The 21,114-nt window shown below is 38.9% G+C and overlaps 1 protein-coding gene across 2 annotated transcripts in view; it reads left to right on the forward strand.

Annotated features, from left to right (window-relative positions):
* Slc9a6 (solute carrier family 9 member A6) overlaps window positions 1-21,114 on the forward strand; it is a 68,506-nt gene that overhangs the window by 18,372 nt on the left and 29,020 nt on the right. For both annotated transcript variants that reach the window (XM_029567174.1, XM_017800019.1), the window contains 5 exons: window positions 3,033-3,138; window positions 9,924-10,065; window positions 12,514-12,619; window positions 12,916-13,004; window positions 17,304-17,417. In XM_029567174.1, the coding sequence (XP_029423034.1) occupies window positions 3,033-3,138; window positions 9,924-10,065; window positions 12,514-12,619; window positions 12,916-13,004; window positions 17,304-17,417 (557 nt within the window). The remainder of the gene's footprint in view (window positions 1-3,032; window positions 3,139-9,923; window positions 10,066-12,513; window positions 12,620-12,915; window positions 13,005-17,303; window positions 17,418-21,114) is intronic.

The following is a 21,114-nucleotide window of genomic DNA, read 5'->3' on the forward strand; positions in this document are numbered from 1 at the left end:
GTATGAATGTATGTATTTATGTAGTTATTTAGTGTGGAGTATGTATATGCGCCTGTATGTGTTTCTGTGGGTATGTGCACTATGTGTGCATGTATATAGAAGCCAGAGGTCAACATTGGGTGTCTTTATCACTTTCCATCTTAATTGTTCGAGACAGGGTCTCTCACCGAGCCTGCGTAGCACCACTTTTGGCTAGACTAGGTATCCAGTGAGCTCCAGGGATCCACTTCTTCCCCAGCACTGGGATAACAGACATATACCACCACCGCTGGCTTTTCATGTAGGTCCTGGACCTTTAAACTCAGGTCTTCATACTGGCATGGCAAGCACTTTACCAACTCAGTCATCTCCCCAGGCCCTGGACTTCTGATTGATTGATTGATTGATTGGTTTTTGTTTGGTTATTTTTTTTTTTTGAGACAGTGTCTCACTGTGTAGCCCTGGCTAGTGTGGAATTCTCTGTGTAGACCAAGTTGACCTCGAACTCACAGAGATCCCCCTGCCTCTGCCTCCTGAATGCTGGGCTTAAAGGTGTGTACCACCATACCTGGGTATACTTTTTATTTTTGATAGAGTCTTGCTAAGTTCCCTAGGCTGTCCTTCAACCCATTCCATAGCGAAGGCAGTTCTTGAACTTGGGATATTCTTGCCTAAGCCGCTGGAGTATCTGTAACTACTGGTTTGTGGCACTAGGTCTGGCTAAGTTTGACATCATTTTGTTTTGTTTTGGTCTTTTTGTTTTTATTTTGTTTTGGTCACTTTATTTTATTTTGTTTTGGTCATTTGTTTTTATTTTGTTTTGTTTTGGTCTTTTTGAGACAGAGTCTCCCTGTAACCACAGCTGGCCTGGAACTCGCTAAGTAGAACAGGCTGGCCTCCATCTCACAGAGATCTGGCCTGCCTCTACTGATTTTTCTCTTGAGATAGTTTCTTGCTATGTAGTTCAGGCTGGGCTGGTACTCATTATGTAGTCCTGCACGGCCTGAAACTCATGGTAATCCTCCTGCATCATCTTCTCAGTGCTGAAATTACAGATGTGAGCCACCATACCTGGTTCTAGATTAACATAAAAAAAAACTGGAAATCACATTGCTTCCTTAAAGACCACCCAAGTCATCCCATTATTTTTGTAGTTGCTCCCGTTGTCAATGTGAAGCTAGGATGGGTTTGTAGGAGCCTGTGGTCTCAAGGTTTCCTTGTTTTTTGGCAGAAGCAGGCTCCTTGACAGTCTAAAGCCTGTGAGAAGTCAAAGTTGATTGAAGTGGCAAATTGTTTCAGCCTTCTGATTTTGGTTTGGTTGGAGTATTGCCTGAACAGCTCAAGCAACCAACCGTCTTTTGCTTATATGAAGTTTCATGGATTTGGTGGTTATATAGGCACTTTCTCCAGTCTATTATTTTGCAGTTACTATCTTTCTAGAAAGTTGAGGCATAGGTTTTTCTATTCAAAATTCAATAGTATTTCTCCAGTCTCCTTTTCTCTTTCTCTTGGTAAGCTTTTAAACTTTTTATTTCTTTTTGAGAATTTCATACATGTAGACATTGACATATTATCATACCTATGCTCTGAGGTCAGTATACGCCAGCTGCAACGTTTTGCAATAGAAATTATGTCTTTTAAAACACAAGCTTCCTGGGACTGGAGAGATAGCTAAGTGGTTAAGAACACTGGATGCTCACTCAGAGGATGCAAGTTTGGTTCCCAGCACCCACATGGTGGCTAACAGCCATCTGTAACGCCAGTTCCAGGGGATCCAATGCCTTCTTCTGGTCTCTGTTGGCACTGCATACATGTGGAGTGCCTACATACATGCAGGCAAAATACTCATATACGTAAAATAAAAGTAAACTTTAAAGTGAGATGCAAGCTTCCTGTTTTTTATGTTTGACATTTGAAAATGCTTTTCCATCTCTAGCTATATTAATCTTTCATGTTTGCTCAGGTTTATTTAATGGGCGAGCAATTTGTGACTCATGCAGCTGGTCGTGGTGGTGCACTCATGTAGTCCCAGCACTTCGGAGGCAGAGGCAGGCGGATCTCTGTGAGTTCAAGGCCAGCCTGGTCTACATAGTGAGTTCCAGGACAGCTGGGACTACAGGGAGACCCTGTCTCAAAAAGACCAAAAAAAAAGTTACAAATGCAACTTCTCAGTCTTACCTGATTTTTCTAAGAATTCTAGTATAATTGCTTCTCTAAAAGAAGGAGTCGTGTTTTTCGTTGTTCTTACTCTGTAATAATCTGATAGTTGCCTTCTTCTTCAGTTAAGTATGGCAACTGTTATTGTGGTCATACATTTTATGGCAACCAATGTTAAACTCATGTTTCATTTTCTACAGTCTTTACTAAACTTTGTATGCTTGCAATTTGCAAGTCAAATAGAAGTTACTTGTAAAGCTCCAAGGAAAATGGGGTGTTTGCAGAGATGTCGTTCATATATTCTTCTTTATTCAAGAGTCATCATGACCTAATTTGTAAGAAATTATGGATATATTCTGTACAGAAAAAAGTTCAGAGCTAGACTATTAAAATTTGCATGACGATTGTAGGCTAATTCAGGTCTTCACAGTTGTTTTCAACTGTTTTTGAGAAATTAGGTGTTGCATGTACACAATTAGGGGCACATATTTACATAAAGTTACTACATCTTTAATTCAGTAAGAGAGTATTAAAAAGGAAGAACTAGGGTCTGGAGAGGTGGCTCAGTGGTTAAGAGCACTGACTACTCTTGCAGAGGACCCGGGTTTGATTCCCAGCACCCACATGGCGGCTACGAACCGTCCTTAACTCCAGGTCCAGGGGAGTTGGAAGCCCTCTTCTGACCTCTGTGGCATTCATTGCATGACACGGGTGCACTCACATACATGCAGGCAATACACTCATACACATAAAAATAAAATAATAAATAAAATATTTAAAATTTTTTTAAAAAGGAAGAAATGAATGTCTAAATAACATATAATCAGCTATTGAGGGAAGTATATACATTATATTTGTAATGTCTAAATATTCTTCTGGTTCTTTCTATTTGCTAGTGACTGTTCTTGCCATCTTCCACGAGCTTCAGGTTGACGTGGAACTCTATGCACTCCTTTTTGGTGAAAGTGTCCTTAATGATGCTGTTGCCATAGTGCTGTCCTCGTAAGTGTTTCTTTTTTTATTCTGAATGTTACATGTCAGGGCACTAGATGTTAAGTCACTTGTTGAATAAAGTACATTATGAATACAAATATTTGGAAGAATGAGGCTTTTTTCCCTTGCTTTGCCAGGAACATATGCTTTATAGATAACTTAGAAAATACATAAAAAATTAAAGATTTATTATTTATATTCCTACCATATTAAAACGATTCCTGTAAATATTCTATGATGTTTCCTTCTACTGTTTTTCTGTTTATGATATTTTTACATAATGATGGTTATAGTGTCTGTGTAATTTTATTAACTGTTTTAACATTATGACATGAATGCTTAATTTTTTTACTTAGACTTAATTTTTGAATAGCTAATACATTAATATGGCTAAAAAATCAAAATTATATGAAAAGGTTTATACACAAATTATGATCTTTTTTGAATCCTTTTCTTCCTGTATTTCAGCTCGTTAGAGGTAGCCATTTTTATTAGTTTCTTTTATATTCTAGTGTTTGTTGAAATGTAATCACAGACATGAATATATATTTTTATTTTGTCCTCATTTCTTTTTTATTTTTGTTTTTTGCAGTGCTGGGATTACATCTATAACTGTGTGCATGCTAAGGCAGTGCTCTAACACTTAGGTACATCCCCAGTCACTCATTTCTGATTTTGAAAGTAGCTCACTATATGCGTATGTAAGAACATGGTTATTTTCTGGCTACACTTTATATTAAGAGAGTTTTCTTATTCTTTGTAGATTTGTTGTCATCCGTGTGTGAGCTATACTATAATTTTCCCCAGTCTTTTAATGCTGGATTCATGAGGAATTTTTTAGTTCTTTGCTATCCCAAATGATATGCAATGTTTAACATAACTTTCTTCATATTGCACAGATATAGGTATATGATAGGAAGAATTCTCAGAAGTGACTGACATTTGTGGGTGGTTTAAAGGATAACTAATACAATCCTAATTTTATTTAACATTGGAAAATTGCTAGCCAAAAGATTGTGTTACTTTATACCTTAACCATCAAATGATGAGAGTATGTATTTGCTTGTGGCTTCCCTGATAGACTATTTGTCCAATTTTTATAATTTTATCAGCTTGATAATTGAGAAATATATTGTAGTTTAATTCTCTTATTTAAAATAGTCATCTGAAATAAATTTTTATCTCAGCATGTTATACTTTTATTGAAGATAATTATTAAATGAGTGATACCTTTAATCTAATTATCAAAATTATTCTATGCTATTTTTATTGTTGTTGTTTTTTGAAACTGGGTTTCCCTGTAGCCCCAGCTCCTGGCCTGGACCTCACTATGTAGACCAGGTGGCCTTGAACTCACAGACATCCACCTGCCTTTGCCTCGCAAGTGCTGGGACTATAGGCATGCATCACCATGCCCCGCTTATTCTATGTGTTATTACAAGGTGTTTTGAAAGCAGAAGAATGGTTCTGAATCCCTGAGGAAGTCACCCTTGCCTAGCCACTCTTACTAAGGAAATATATAATCATGTGAACCTGCTGCCTTTATCTTACAGCAAAACTTTCTGTGAGCAAGAAGAAAAAGCCATTCATGTTTTCTCATTTTAATTTCTCTCCTTATTTCTACTTAGCTATAAAAGAGTCACTGACTCTAGTTTGCATTGCCTGAGTGCCACTGTTGCCTTTACTACACAATGAGAAATAATCCTTTTTGAGATGTAATAGTAATCCCTTCGGTGATGTGCATGGCAGTGTCTTAAAGGTCAAACCCTTTTTTTATGAATGCCATATTATGTTTCTTGCTTCTCTGCTGTGTTTCCAGAATTTTTTATATAACTAACGTAAACCCAATTGAAGAGATAAAATCCAAAGACTATAACTAATATAGGTGCTGATGCTAAACGTAAGTGCCTTCAGTGATGATGGGTGCAAGATAAAAACTGTATAATGTATGAAGGGAGGAAGAAGTAGACAGTGTACTTGTAATCTATGTGTTACAGCAACATGAAGCTATAAGGATCTTGAAGCTTCTAGTACAGAGGTATATGTGAGATCGCCAGTGCTAAGTGAAGAGAATACTGTGTATAGGCAGTTACCTATACCATCAATTCCTCATCCTAGACAATTGTTTTACTGCTTCATCATCTTAGTGATGTGTTCCTTTCTCATTACCCTAATGAGTTAAAATCCAGAAAAAAATCTCTGTTCTGGTCTGGTCCTATCTTAAACTAATGTGTACTTTACTTTTTTCATTTATTCACTAACCTATTTCCTGTAACTTTCGTATTTGATTAGCATTAAGGAAAACAAATACACTGAAAGAGTTTGAGCTTGTTGGTATTAGTGTTCGTGGAGAAAGAAGTGTGTGAAAAGGAGAAAGCTTTCCCATAAAGGTCCTCACAAAGGGCTACAGTTCTCCTATTGTAGCCTTTCTCAGACTGCTTTCTGTGAGTGAAATAAACCTGATAGAAACGAGACAGGGTCTCCCTGTCTGCCCAACCGGTGTAGAACCCACTATATAGACCATGCTGGCTTCAAACTCATAGAGATTTGCCTGTCTCTGCCTCCTGAGTGCTGGGATTAGAAGTGTGCACTATCATGCCTGGCTCCTTTCTTAATTCTCTTGAGGTTGGTGCATAGCTAGCAGCTTTCTGAACTGACAGGAGATAGGTTAACTGACAGGAGATAGGTTAATTCATCACATGCTCTGCTGCAGCCTTCATGGAGGTTTTACTCAGAGAGTATCATTGTAGCAGTGGAATTTTTAGCTAGGGGCGCGTCTTGATGGAGCTGAGCAAATGGGTTCCCACCTAAAGGCAGGAGGGAAACCAGTTGTGTTGCTGTCCGTGGGTGGTTACTAGACATCTTTCATTGGCCTATACTATACATGTTCGATATAGTCTACTTGTATTGCATTCCCTTAGTTTACCAATTGCTGTGTATATTCCATAAAGTAGTTTTGCGTCACAGGCGTGGGAATGCCTTTCTGAAAGAATTGTTTGGCAACGAACAGGTTAAGTCAACCCTTTCAATTTAATTTTGGAACTTGTGTCTCTGTTTTTTGAGCCTGTTAAATTTACAATCCTTTAAAAATATTTTTAAGGGCTGGAAACATGGCTCAGTGAGTGGAGGTCAGAGGACAACTTGCAGGAGCTCCTTCTCTCCTTCTGCCCTGTGGGTTCTGGGGATAGAACTCAGGTCATCAGACTTGGCAACAAGTGCCTTTACCTGTACCATAAGGTTTTAAAATCAAGAATATGTTTTAAAAGCAGAATTTCTAGATAGAGGGCTATAAACCATTTAAAAAATGGATAGATATTGTCATATTTCTCCCCCAAAATGAAAGCTGCTTTGGAAGCAGTTGATCAGCACATAAAAAAAAAAGTTGTAGATATAATAATACACTCTTTCTATGAGTGTAGAACAAGGATATAGTCCAAGATATATAAAAAGTCACAAAGATGTTCTTCTATACTGTTATAGAAGCAAATATTAGGAGCAACTTTTGAAGTCTAGTTTTTTTTTTTTAATTTTTGTGCTGCTTCGTATCAAAACATTGGGCCTTTTGCATGCTAGGCAAGTGCTCTATTGCTTAACTATATTCCCAGCCCCTAGAATAGCTTTTAAATATCTAATAATGGGGGATGGTTAAATAAATAATGCTATTTATGCTATTTTGAATTCTTAAATATATTGCTTATATAATTCGTATTTCATTGTTGGTTAAAGAGGTGGAATTCAAAGCTGCAGGCTGGGGATGTAGCACAGTTGCTTGCTAGACTGGTTTGTATTCAGGACACCCTGGGTTTAGTCCTCTAGCACTGCATTAAAACCAGGCATAGTGGTGAATACCTATATTCCCAGCACTTAGCTGGTGGAGGCAGGAGGATCAGAAATTCAAGGTCATCCTCAGCTATACAGTAAGTTCAAATCCAGCCAAGACTACTCTACATATGGGACCCTGACTCATAAACAATTCAAAACTGTGTATTCACTATGATTCTAACTAAATGTGAAATAGTATCCCTGTAACAGAAAGGGGAGAGAATAAATATAGAAGGGAAATAAAACACATCTGTAGGGTAGTAGATGATGTGATGATTTTTTTTCCTCAAGTATATATTGGATGACTATTAGGATTTTTAAACTTTTTGATTTATTTATTGTTTTATGTGTATGAGTATTTTGCCTGCATGTATGTAAGTGGGTCCAGTCATGAAATGCCCACAGAGGCCAGAAGAGGGCGTCAGATCCCCTGGAACTGGAGTTACAGTTGTTAGCCACCATGTGGATGCTGGGAAATTCGTATTTCATTGTTGGTTAAAGAGGTGGAATTCAAAGCTGCAGGCTGGGGATGTAGCACAGTTGCTTGCTAGACTGGTTTGTATTCAGGACACCCTGGGTTTAGTCCTCTAGCACTGCATTAAAACCAGGCATAGTGGTGAATACCTATATTCCCAGCACTTAGCTGGTGGAGGCAGGAGGATCAGAAATTCAAGGTCATCCTCAGCTATACAGTAAGTTCAAATCCAGCCAAGACTACTCTACATATGGGACCCTGACTCATAAACAATTCAAAACTGTGTATTCACTATGATTCTAACTAAATGTGAAATAGTATCCCTGTAACAGAAAGGGGAGAGAATAAATATAGAAGGGAAATAAAACACATCTGTAGGGTAGTAGATGATGTGATGATTTTTTTTCCTCAAGTATATATTGGATGACTATTAGGATTTTTAAACTTTTTGATTTATTTATTGTTTTATGTGTATGAGTATTTTGCCTGCATGTATGTAAGTGGGTCCAGTCATGAAATGCCCACAGAGGCCAGAAGAGGGCGTCAGATCCCCTGGAACTGGAGTTACAGTTGTTAGCCACCATGTGGATGCTGGGAACTGAACCTGGGTCCTCTGTAAGAGCAGTCAGTGCTCTTTAACCGCTGGGCCATCTCACCAGCCCCTATTGGGGTTCTTTTTTTAACTATTCATTTAAATGTTTTTGTCACAAGATAAAATGTTTACTGATATGGAAAAAGCAAGTTAAAATGTCATTTCAGAGGTCAGCATTTGCCTAAAACGAAGACAAGACCGTCATGTTTTCCATGAGTTTTAAATTTTTTTTTGATTAAAGAAGAAAATAATGATAGCAGGCATGGCATCCATGTTTTGCTTCATCTAAAATTTTTATTTTTGTTTTTTTTGAGACAGGGTCTCCCAGTAGCCCCAGCTGGTTTGGAACATTCTATGTAGACCAGGCTGGCCTTGCACTCGGTTGCTGTGAAGTGTTTTATCCTTTTTGCAGATTGTATTTTAATGTTACATGGCATAGTCAGATCTCACTGACAATGCTGTGACTGTTTGTGTATATGTAAACATCTTGATATTTCAAAACCATTTAATGTTTGTTAAAATAGTATAAAATCCAAATGATCTGGTTAGATTGAGCATTTAAACACAAATGTGTAAAAATTTTAATTCAGATTGCATGTCAGAAATTGTTTATGTCATTAAACAAATTGATATTGTACTTCAGTAAAATAGATACAAATTATTAAATTTTGATTTGGTCTTAGATTTTTAGCAGTTTAACATGGAAGCTGTGAAAAGCACTTGTTATGCATTGTAGAAGTAGCACACTTTTTAGCCTCGAACCAGGAAAGACACATTAGAATAACAACAAGGAGAGCTAATAATAGTCTTAGGAATGTGTTTTTATTCCTTTTCTTATATGATGTCTTTCAGTCTGGACTTTTTATAAAGCTTCTTTATATAACTTTATAAAGTTAATTGAGGTAGCCTCAATTCACTGAGATGAGAGCTGATTTAGTGACTGTAAGCACTGCTGGCAGAGACCTGCTGGCAAGAGTGATTTTTCTCAGCCATTTCTATTTCTTGGGGTGACTGTTATAAAGAAGCTTTTTCAGACCAGGTTTGGACTTGGAGTTCAGGATGGAGAGTGTCTCTTATAACTGCCTGTGTTGGCTTGGCACAGAGTGACTCTCTTTCAGAAGTTTAGGGTGGAGGGTCCAGCTGGGTACACTCAAAGTACTCCTGAGTGGATTCTAATTCCTTGGAAGGCCTTTTGAGTCCTTTTTCTTATAGAAGTCTATTTCAGTGAGTGAATAGCTATTAAGCATTTGGCCCATTCTGGTATTTTAAAAGTTGGAAAGGTCCTTTATTTACCTTCGTTTTCCCATAAGACAAACCAAATGCAACTGGGTTAAGTATTGAAAAATATTCTTTATATTCTTATGCCTCTGCGGGAAACAAGTGGAGTTTTTCATTAGGTTGTTTTCATTAGTATATTAGTGTTTTGTGGCACTCAGAACAAGTAAATTCTTCAACAGAATCACACACAGAAATAACACTGCAGTATTGAGGATGAAAAGACTTGGTAAAACTTTTATATAGAGGCTTTTACAATGTTCTGCTCTTGAAACTGTTACTTTTTTTTAAAAAAAAAAAAAGCTGAGCTTTCTTGTTAGCTGCATAAACCCCAGGATATTTTTTGTCCTTATTTTGGCAATTCTCATCCAAAGATTTGGGGTTCTCTTTCTTCCTCTGATTTTTGTCTTTAAAGTTCTATACTAGAAAATGTTTTTCTGGTTTTCTGTTTGTTTTGTTTTGTTGATACAGGATCTCACTATGTAGCCTAGGCTATCTTAGAACTGGTGATATTCCTACCTCAGCCTCTCAAATGCTGAGATTACAGGTGTGTGTTCCCATGCCCAGCTTTAGATACTATTTTTAAAGTAAAAATTGCTTCTAGAATTAAGAGCAATCTGTCTTTTGTAGCTCAATAGTGGCATACCAACCAGCTGGAGACAACAGTCACACCTTTGATGTCACAGCCATGTTCAAGTCTATTGGGATCTTCCTTGGGATCTTCAGTGGATCTTTTGCAATGGGTGCTGCGACAGGAGTGGTGACAGCTTTAATATCCTTTTACTATACTTATTTTTTATTGTTAACCTACTCAGGTAACTGGATGAAGCAACCCATGGTTGGAATTGTTTTATAGTTATTTATCTTATAACCAAGAACTTGATGTGAAAACATAAAGCAGCAACTTCATTGTTCTGCAGAGCCAGTGTCCTAAAACATTTTTGTGGGGGACAGGATCTCATGTATTCCAGCATGGCTTTAAATTCCGTATGTAGCTGAGGATGCCCTAGAATTTCTGATCCTCTTCCTTCCACTTCCCAAGTGCTAGAAATACTGGTATGTACCACCATACCCAGTTCATGTGGCATTAGGGAAGGAACCCAGGAATTCATGCATGTAAGACAAGCCCTCTACCAACTGAGCTTCATCCATAGTCCCCATACCCTTTTCTGAGACAGAATTTTATTATGTGGCCCAGGCTGCCCTCGATTTCATGATTTTCCTACGTCAGCCTCCTGAGTGCTAGAATTATTGGCATGTACCACAATGTCAGGATGCCCTAAATCTTGCACTGTAAGAGTCTCTGGTTAGACACAGCATCTCTTTAAGGAGTTTAAGGTTGAATTTTATGATTGTAGATTAAATTGATGTAAAGTGAATGCATTCCCCAAAGTCTCTGATTATTCTACTCTTTGTTTAGTAGAACAGACAATGTAAGGTCATGGTGACCCATGGAATGCAGTTCCTGGGTGAGTATATGGAAGAGTTCATCTGTTTTCCTAATCACTTTTTTCACCAGAGCCTTGGGCTGTAGTCCTGATATTGTCACTAGCTAGAAGTACTGACAGGTGATTTGTACATTCATTCAGAGGCATTTCCCGATTGCCTGCTACATGCCAGATACTGTGCTCTGCATATCAAAGATAAATAAACATGGGCCCCTACCGGCAGACACAAATATGCTAGAGGTTTTGACACTTGAACTCTTTGGATCTCAGTCCAGAGAGTAAAGGGTAAGGAGAATTGAGTAGGACTAGATGAGCCCCAAAGTTCCTGGCTATAAATTTTTTAAGTGTTTATTTATTTATTTATTTTTAACTTTTTAAAATTTTTATTTATTATTTTTATTTTATGTGTATGCATGTATTGCCTGCACCTAGGTAAGTACACCTGTGTCATGCAATGTCCAAAGTCAGAAGAGGATGTTGGATCCCTTGGGATGGGAGTTATGGACAGTTGTTAGCTGCCATGTGGGTGCTGAGATTCGAACCCAGGTCTTCTGCAAGAACAACCAGTGTTCTTAACCACTGAGCCATCTTTCCAGCCCCTAAAGTATTTTTAAAAAATTTTATTTGTGTATTGTGTGTTTATATGTCTGTGTATGTGCACATGATTGTAATGCCTGAAAAGGCCAGAAGAGGGGGTTGCGCCCCTCTGGAGCTGGAGCTACAGGTGGTTGTGACCCACCCAATGTAGGTGCTGGGAACCCGACTTGGGTCCTCTTGAAGAGCAATAAGCACTCAACCGCACATCTCTGCAGCCCCATCCAACTATCAATCTTAAAGACACTTTCATGTCTTTAAGACAAATGTGTGACTCTTCTTGAAGAATCTCTTGATTTGCTATATTTCAGTTTTGTACTAGAAGAGACTTCTCTAATGGCTTTTTAATAGGTGAACTGGGGCATAAAAGGCAGTAAAAATATTTTGAAGAGAGCCAGTACAGACAGAATCTCTTCCATGGTACAAGTTCCCTGGGGTAGGAAATGTTTTGTTCGTCATTTGTTACAGTACATAGTTCATCAATTGACTCTAGATTCTAAGCTAAGATTTGTCAAAACTTGGCACAGGCCCTTGCACTGTCACCCAATATATACTATTTTTTGTTTTGGGGACTGTTTCAGCTGGCCTGGAACTTGTTATATAGCCCAGGCTGTCTTCTAAGTCACAGAGATCCACCTCTGTCTACTGGGATTAAAGGCATGCACTACCCTGCCTGGCCCAATATATGTTTTTTAGATTAGTGTAAGGAAGTGTGTAGCACCTCCATTTCTTCATCATGGGATGAATTCTGTATTTTGCAGATGAATTAGAGGACCAAATACATGTGGACTCCAACAGAAGTTATATGTTTTTATAAATGCAAATTGTTCTAATTATGGAAGCTGTCTTGCTTTGGGCCACAAATTAATAGAGTTGGTGTGATTGTGTGACCAGTCTGTTTCTCTCACCTCTGTCTTCTAGTATATTTTCTGCAAGGTATGTTGTACCCATAAATCAGTAAGAACACCTAAGCTATGAGATATTCTCACTGATAGGAAGGCAGCTGACATATCTGTAAGATCTTATTCCAAGAATTTCTTCACATTGCTGCCTCTTTGTGGCTTTTGTGTTCGACTCAAGAGCCTCTCTCTTAATTCCAGACTACCTTGCATTGACTGTTCCTTTTGTAGTCATATTTATGTATTTTGAGATATTGTTGCCAAGCTTAACAGTCTTACGTGACAAAATTCACCAAATTGCGGGAGTTCCAGTTGCTGGAGACGGGCTTGTTCTTCTTGATGTCCTGGAGCACCTTCCTCTTGGCCGAAGCATGGGGATTCACAGGTATGTGACTTGCTCCTTTGGATTGTAGACCCCAGTGAGGAGTGACTTAGAGAGCCACTTTTCCAAGGGGATCAACGCCTTTAATATCTGAGCGTGCTTGTTGTGGTTGGGATTCAGGCTACAGGTTAGAATGTAAAGACTTTCAGTGGAAGCAATTAATTGCTCTCAACAAAGTAAGTCAAAATCAATGAAAATGTGAGCAGTAAGCATAAAGTCTTCTTCTGTAAAATAAGAGCCTTGGTATAAGATGTAGGAGCCTGCCTTTTATGTGAGCTTGAACCTCACTGTCTTTGCAGGTGTGGTTGCGGTATTATTCTGCGGCATCACCCAAGCACATTATACATACAATAATTTATCCACAGAATCTCAGCATAGAACGAAGCAGGTAAGAAAACTTTATAATGGGGGCATAAAATTTTCTTCCTCAGTTTTAAAATCAAAGATGGAAAAATCAGAGAAAGTTATTCTTCCCCACAGCCAACTTGTGCATGTTGTACACTTGTGGGAACAAAGATAGACAGATAAGCAAAAATAACTTGCCAGTAACCAAGATCACCTCTGCAAAAAAAAAGGAATTACAGTAACTTTTGGCGGGATTTTGCTTCTCCTGATAAAATGCAGAAGCAGGAAAGAAAGCCTTTTAAAAACACCGAGAACATTCAAAACACTCATTTGAAGAAATCAGCATTTCTAACTGAAGTGAGCCTGAAAGAAAATTATGCTGAGGCAGAGTTTAGTGATCCACCTTATCCTAGTGTTCTTCCAAAGCCTCCTAGTTACTGGATGGGAAGCACTGCTGAAAATTCCAACCAGAACAGGGAGCTGATGGCAGTGCACTCAAAAATGCTCCTGAAAGCTCAGACTTAGATTTTTAGGATTCGGTATGTTTGTTAAACATAGTTTTTCCCAAATCCCTGCACTCTAAAAGGAAATTGATACAACAATGGAAATTTGCCATGTTGTAGCATTCAAATACAAAAGATGAGCTTACAGTTCCATACAAACAGCTTGTATGATATTTTATATTTTGTAAATACTGTGTACCTTGTATTATGTGTGTATTGTTCATACATACAAGAGATACATTATAGTTTTTTCTATGAAACTATGTATTTTCCCTGCCAACGTGGTGAGTGTTTTGTATATAAACAGTGGAGAAATTTTACATGGATGCTAATGCACATGGAAGACTGGTTTATTTGCACGAGTACTGAGGTTTTTGGGGTTTTTCTTTGTTTTGTTTTTTACAAGTAGCAGCTATCAAATCTCAAGGTGAATATCTAAATGTGAACAATTTCTAATGCACTAATGAAGTCAAAACTTTTTTTTAAAAAAAGATTAACAATAATCTTTGGTCTACTCCTCCTTTGACTCTAGAAATAGATGGGAGTGGCATGCTAAAGGGTGGCAGCTTTTAGGTGACAGGCAGTAAGCTAGCAGAGTGACCAGAAACTGTTAGTACTGTGCTTCTGATAACTAGTCCGTTAGCTGCTGGGTAGTAGCTTCCTAATCCTGTGTCTGGTAAGAGGATCGTTGTGGAAACCCACTCTGACTGACTAGAACTGCTGTTGTGCAATGTACATAAGGCTACCTTCTGACTGGTCTGCTGGGCCACACAGAGAAAAATTAACTTCCCGTAGTCTTTACTTGGGCCCTGCAATGCTGCTGTTTTCAGGACCCTCAGAGGACTGTCGTAGGCTTGGTACTGCATGAGTAGGCGCCCTGAAAGAGTTATTAAGGAAATAGGCATATAATTTTCCAGTCTCAGGAGATACATAAGACAAAATCACAAACACAAAGTAATGTTTGAAATAAGAACATGTGGCTGCCTTATTATTGTAGTGAGACCTATGAGCTTTCAATTTTGCAGATGGCTAGAAATACCAAGAGGAGTCTGCAAAAACCAGTGCTAAGGCCAAAGCAACAGTTCGGGTTTTTTTTTTTTGTTGTTGTTGTTGTTGTTGTTTTGGTTCTGGAGATGCAAGTGTAGTGCATGTCCCATGTTTTCCCCAAGCCTTCATTGAACAGGAGGATATTAGAAATTAGACTTCCCTCTCAAGCATTGCATTGAGGTTACAAATCCCACTTACCAGTTCACTCTATACCCTGGATATAGAGAAGAGAAGCAGTTAGGCAGGGGAGGGCTTAGTTTTTTTTTGTTTTTTTTTTTTTTTTAGAGAGCAAGGCAGGGCATAAAAAGCCCCTGTAAGAGCTTCAAGTCTTGTTGGTGATAGGAAACTTTCCGTCATAAATGACTCAACTTGTATGAATCCCAGCTACTGTACTTAGAGTTCTATGTTTTATGTATAAAACATCTGGGAAGAGAGAAAATGGTGTGAGGCTTGAAGAGCTGGAAGCATCTTGAGGAAATGGTGCAGCGAAAGGATGGGATGGTTTTGGAATGGCCTAGGGGAAACAGACAAGTAAAGCAGAAATAAAAAGAAGGGCAGGAAAAGTAGAACATGTGTTAGCAAGCTGTAGCCCTTAGGTTAAATCTGGCTCTTGCCAGTCTGTGAACTGAGAATATCCTTATGCTTTTAAATGTTTGGGGAAAGAACAGGAGGATATTTTGTTATTTGTGAAAGTTATATGGAACTCAGTTTCAGTGTCCATTAATGAAGTTTGATCTTCCCAGGGACATACTCATCTTTTTAATGTACAGCCTATGGCTGGTTTTTGTGCTACACTGGTAGAGTTGAGTTGTGAAAGACACCTTATGACCTGCAAAGCCTCAACTATTTATGCTGTCAGTTTACAGGAAGGTTGCCAACCTCTGTGCTCAGGAATACAGTGGAGACTCTGGATTCACTGTTGCTTTGAATATGGGCTCTACTGTTTTCTGGTTGTGTGATGAGGAGCAATTTCTATGTATTTGAGTTTTGTCATTTTAAAATGGAGAAAGTAATAGTACTTGTCTCTTTGAGTCATGATATTAAAATATGAGGGGTGTGTGTCTACTTAGTAATAAGGCATATAGTAAGAAGTGAAGAAACTATTAATCTCAGCACTTGGGAGGCAGAGGCCGGCAGATCTTTGTGAGATCGAGGCCAGCCTGGTCTACATAGTGAGTTCCAGGCCAACTGGGGCTACAGGAGACTCTGTCTTAATAAAAAATAATTAAAAAATTTTAATAAAAAACCCAAGAAACTAGCTATTATCATTAAATGAGTAAATAAGAATAAGTATATTAAACCATTTCAAGAACAATATATAGTTATTTTAATATTGATTCTTAGTTTTTGGTAATAAAGTATATAATTGTTTTAATATTGATTCTTAGTTTTGGTAACTGCTCTTTTTGAGCAGTTTTGGAGATTAAACCCAGGACTTCTTATTTGGTGGTCCTCCATTCCTACAACTCTATTTTTAAAAAGACTAAGCCAGGTATGTGGTACATACCTGTAATCAAAGCGCTTGGGGACTGGGGAGATGGCTCAAGCTGTAAAAGTACTCTCCACACAAAGTTTAAATCTCTAGAATGTGCATAAAAACTGGAATGTGTGTAATTACAGTGCTCCTAAAGGGAAATGAGAGGTATAAACAGGAAAACCCCTAGAAGCCCACCAGCCACCTAGCCTGCTGCACACAGCAGAAAAATAACAGTCCCTGTTGCAAATAAGGTAGAAGGCAAGAACGAACACCTGAGGTTAGCCTCTGGCATCCACACGTGTATTGTGGCACAAGTGTGTCCACATTTACATACTTTGCCCCTCCACACACACAAGCACTTGGAAATTGGAAGCAGGACAGAATGGGATACACAGTAAATTCCAGGCTAACCTGAACTACATAGTAAGCACTCACCTCCAAAAAAATCAACTAACTTGTCCAAAGCCACAGAACTAGCAAATAGGGAAGGCATGGTTTAAGCCTTAGCATTTAGACTCCCGAGACCAAGCTCTTATCTCCTTCCTATTGTGGGGGCAGATGTCTCCTGCGAAAGAGTAGGCACAGATAAGTACCATGACTAAAGGATATGAGCTTCTGAAGGACCGTCACTTGACCAAACAAGTCTGGTACACCTACTCTTACTAACATGCGGGGAAACAGTAAATGAATGGGTGGAACTTGACAGGCAGCAGGGACCTTAACAGGGTGTTGGGAACCTGCTACCAGAGAGAAGCCCTGACTTTAGGAGGCTTAGTCCCTAAATGAGGGGCTAAGACATAGGAAAAAGTGAAGGTGACAGAACACCAGTGGTAAGAGAGTGGTCATGCAGAATTCAATGTTGGGGCAAAAGAAGCTGGACTGTGTCTTGTAGCTCATAGAGAAGATTGTACCTTGAAACTCATTTGTAGAGGTTCATTGAGTGGAGGTGAGAAATGGGCATGCCGGGCTTACCATTTAGGGTCTTGCAGCATCATGGACAGAGAGTGAAAAAGCTAAACCAGGGCAGTGGCAGGAACCCAAGCAACATTCAAAATGAAAAACTGGGTTTGGAGAAGCAGGAGGAGAGTAATCAATGATGGTGATTTGGGGAAGGGAATGTGTGAGAGAGCTGATGGGGAATGTGAAGGCTCAACATTTCAGGCTCTTTCAATGAGACTAGAATAGAATCCATGTGCTCTCCTCTGAGTCACATATTTTCAGGTATATGTATGAGCTTTCCATATTTGAAATGTCTGTCACTCGTGTTTTTACAGTGTGAAACTTACTGGACTAACCTTTTACAATTTTGTTTCAGTTGTTTGAGCTTCTCAATTTCTTGGCAGAGAATTTCATCTTCTCCTACATGGGGCTGACACTGTTCACCTTCCAGAACCATGTCTTTAACCCAACGTTTGTAGTGGGAGCATTTGTATCCTTTATTATATGTCTGTTTTGAAAACTTATTTTTAATTGAGATCTTCATATGGTTGAGGGGTGTGGATGATAAGAATGTATTTAAATATGTGAATTTTTTTCTGAGAAAACAAGTAAGGATTTCAACTTCTTTCCATCCCCGTCTAATAATTTCTTTTTCTGTTCTGTTTGAGCTTATTGCACAAATAGTGTTGACAGATTGAAATGACAGAGAAGTCTCCTGCTACTCTGCCAACTTCAAAGATAAAAGCATTTGCCCTTAGCTAGGCATGGTGCCACGTGCCTATAATCCCTGCTAAGATAGGAGGATCCAAAGTTTGGGCCAACTTCACAAGACCCTGTCTCAAACTAAAATTTTGAAATGGAATAAATAGTAGAGAAGCTCAATGGCATGGTACTTACTTAGCATGTGAAAAGCTCTGAGTTCCATCCCAGTACTGTAAAACAGAAACAACAAAACACTGTCCTCTGTTACCAAAAAGGAAAAAGAATACATAAATATAAGGAAGAGCTAGTAGTCTATGCCATGGGGAAATAGGTAAAAGATGAAGAAGGCTGAATAAGGCCGCTGTCTTTCCCTTTTCTCTATTTCATGCAAGCAAATTGAATCTTTAAAGCCAACTTGAGGGAGCAGCAAAATGATTCAGGGGATAAAGGCATTTGCCACCAAGCCTGACCACCTTAGCTCGATTCCTGGGACCCACATGGTGGAAGGACAGAACCAGCTTCTTCAAATTATCACAAATACACACGCACGCACGTGCACACACACACACCCTGAATAAATAAATATAATAGAAAGAAATGAATGAAAATAAAATCAGCTTGAAAGAAGGAATCTGAGAATGAGAAAGACAGCACTCACTGGCATATGTCTCATGGTGTATGTCTCAAGGACAGATGGACTCCAGCGCATAGGGAGGAAATGGCCTTTGCTGGGAGGAGGGACAGCTCCCCCATTGGTAAAGTAGTGTATATGGAGAGAAAGTGGAGCTCCTGTGGATAGTTTCTATTTTATAAAATAGGAAGTGAGACTATCTGCTGATTATAGGAGGGTATATGAGCTATTTGTAAGAAATGTCCCAGAGAGACTGGAGAGATGAATCAGTGGTTAAGAACACTGGTTGTTCTTGCAGAAGACTTGGGTTCGAATCCAAGCACCCACATGGCAGCTAACAACTGTCCGTAGCTCCAGTCCCAGGGGATCTGATAGTCTCTTCTGTCTTCTGCAGGCATTGCATGACATGGGTGCACTTACCTACATGCAGGCAGTACATGCATACACATAAAATAAAAATAGTAAGTAAAATTTAAAAAAAAAGAAATGTCCCAGAAACTTACCATTCTTTACCTGACACACTTTCTGAGGGTTAGGAATCCTGGGGTATCAGCTGAAAATACTGAGAAAGTGCATATAGACTATTTGAAGATGTTTCAGATATCATTGGATATATTCTGGCTCTACAGCCTCTAAGAAGGTTGAAGTGACATGGTTTGCTGGTATTGTGCTGAGGACTTATCTGGGGCTAGAAGGGCCATGTCAGACCAGACTCATTCACATAGCTGTCTACAGGAAGGACCATCCTTTTTGTTTTTGTTTTGTGGGTTTTTTTGGCTTAATATATTTATACAAATAATGTCATTTATAGATCAAGAAAGGAAGCCATATAAGGATATTGCATTTTGCAAGTTTAATATGCCATGTAACTCTAGCTTTCTTCAGTACTTTCTTTGCTGATTTTAGTTTTGCCCCCTGCCTAAATAAGAAGACATTTTCTGAGATTTCTGATTATCTGGAGCAAAGTGAAATATATCCAATGATATCTGAAACATCTTAAAATAGTCTGTATGCATTTTCTTAGTATTTTCAGAGAATTATAGAACTTAATCCTAAAACATTTTTATTTAAATATTTTGTTGAATTTTTTGAGAATTGCATACAATGTATTTTGATCATATTCAGACCCCTTCCCCTATCTGCACCTTCTTACTGCCCCTTCCCTATTTCATGCACTTTATTATATTGTTAAGTTCTGTCAATTCTAATTTATGTTGCCAAAGACCCTTCAGTGTGGATCCATCTCCTGGAGCCTGGTTAGCCTGACCAGTGTAACGTCCTTAAAGAAAACTAACTCTCCCTCTCCCACAAGCTATCGATTGCCAATGGTTCTCAGAGCTGGGGCTTCTTACCCACCTTGTCTCCTCTGTGCTAGGAATTTGTCTGGCTTAAGCTTATGTAGGCCTTGTGCATGATGACATAATTGCTGTGAATTCACACAAATGACTGCCCTGCTGTCTGGAAAACACAATTTCCTTATATTCAGCCACCACCTCTGGCTCTTACAGTCTTTCCGTCCCCTCCTCTGTGAGAGTTGAGAGATGCATTTGTCTATGCGGATAGCAGTAACTCATTAGGAGTCAGTTTAATACTGTGTCCGTGTAGCAGAATAATAGCGATAAGTTCTCTCCTATGGCCTTTGATCTGTCTGGCTCAGTAGTTACAAGCACATAACTGCTCTTGGAAAAGATCCAGGTTCAGTTCCTAGCACCCACATGGTGGCCTACATCTGTAACTCCAGTTCCAGAGGATCTGATGCCCTCTTCTGGCCTCCACGGGCATTTGCGTATATGTGGTGCAAACTACTCCTACATGTGAAATAACAAAAAGGATCATCCTTCTGTAGGACCTATCCACGGGACAGTTTTCACTATGGATTCCCTGCGTGAATGAGGTGAGAGAGCACTAGGATGGAAGCCAACGTGCTTTTTATAAACTAATCTTGGAAGTGACATCCCATCATCATCTTTGCAGTATTCTTTTGGTCACATAGACCAACCCTGGAGCAGTGTGAGTGGGGACTACACAAGGGTATGATCAGTGTAACTGGAGGCAGGGGTCATTAGGGACCATCTTGGAGGCTGGCTTCCACAGATCATAGGAGTTTGGGGGAAGGTAGAGAAAGATTATGAAATAGCTGTAGAGAATAAGAAAATGAGTTGACCAAGGAATTGCAATAGGTTCGCTTGGCAGCAAATTTGACTAAGAAATAGGTACTTGTAAGATAACCAATCTCCTTGGCTTTTGACTTTGTCCAGTAAGACTTAACTGAGCAAGAAAAGAAAGAAATATTGGGTCCATCCAGGTTTCTAATTTTTGTTGTGTGAGTAAAATGAAAACAGAATAGAGCAAAGCAAATGTAGGATGTATCTATTTTTATTTTTATTTTTTATTTTTTGGTCTTTTTGAAACAGGGTCTCCCTGTAGTCCCAGCTGGCCAGGAACTCACTATGTAGACCAGGCTGGCCTAGAACTCACAGAGATCTACCTACCTCTGCCTCTGAGTGCTGGGATTAAAGGCATGTGCCACCACTCCTGCTTGGAAAGAGTACCTCTAATACATGGAAAAGATGGGAAGCAAAGACCAAAGGGTGAGTGGTATGTGGGCTAACGGTCCCAGGGTGGCATGTGAATGATTGCAGTAGGATGGTTGAAGTTGAAATATGGAAGGAAAGATTGTAGTCATGGAAATGAATTGTTTAAATAAGTGATTTTCAAAAGAAGCATTAAGAACACTTTACAGTGCAGATTCTGCCAAAGAGAGTAGTGAAGTTTTTTAAAAATGAAAACTGTACAAGTCCTCTGTTAGAATGTGAGATAGTACTGAAATATCTTTCTGCGGTTTTAAGGCAAA

This window comes from Nannospalax galili, unplaced genomic scaffold, assembly GCF_000622305.1.
Source record: "Nannospalax galili isolate Female #2095 unplaced genomic scaffold, S.galili_v1.0 scaffold901, whole genome shotgun sequence".
NCBI classification, from domain to species: domain Eukaryota; kingdom Metazoa; phylum Chordata; class Mammalia; order Rodentia; family Spalacidae; genus Nannospalax; species Nannospalax galili.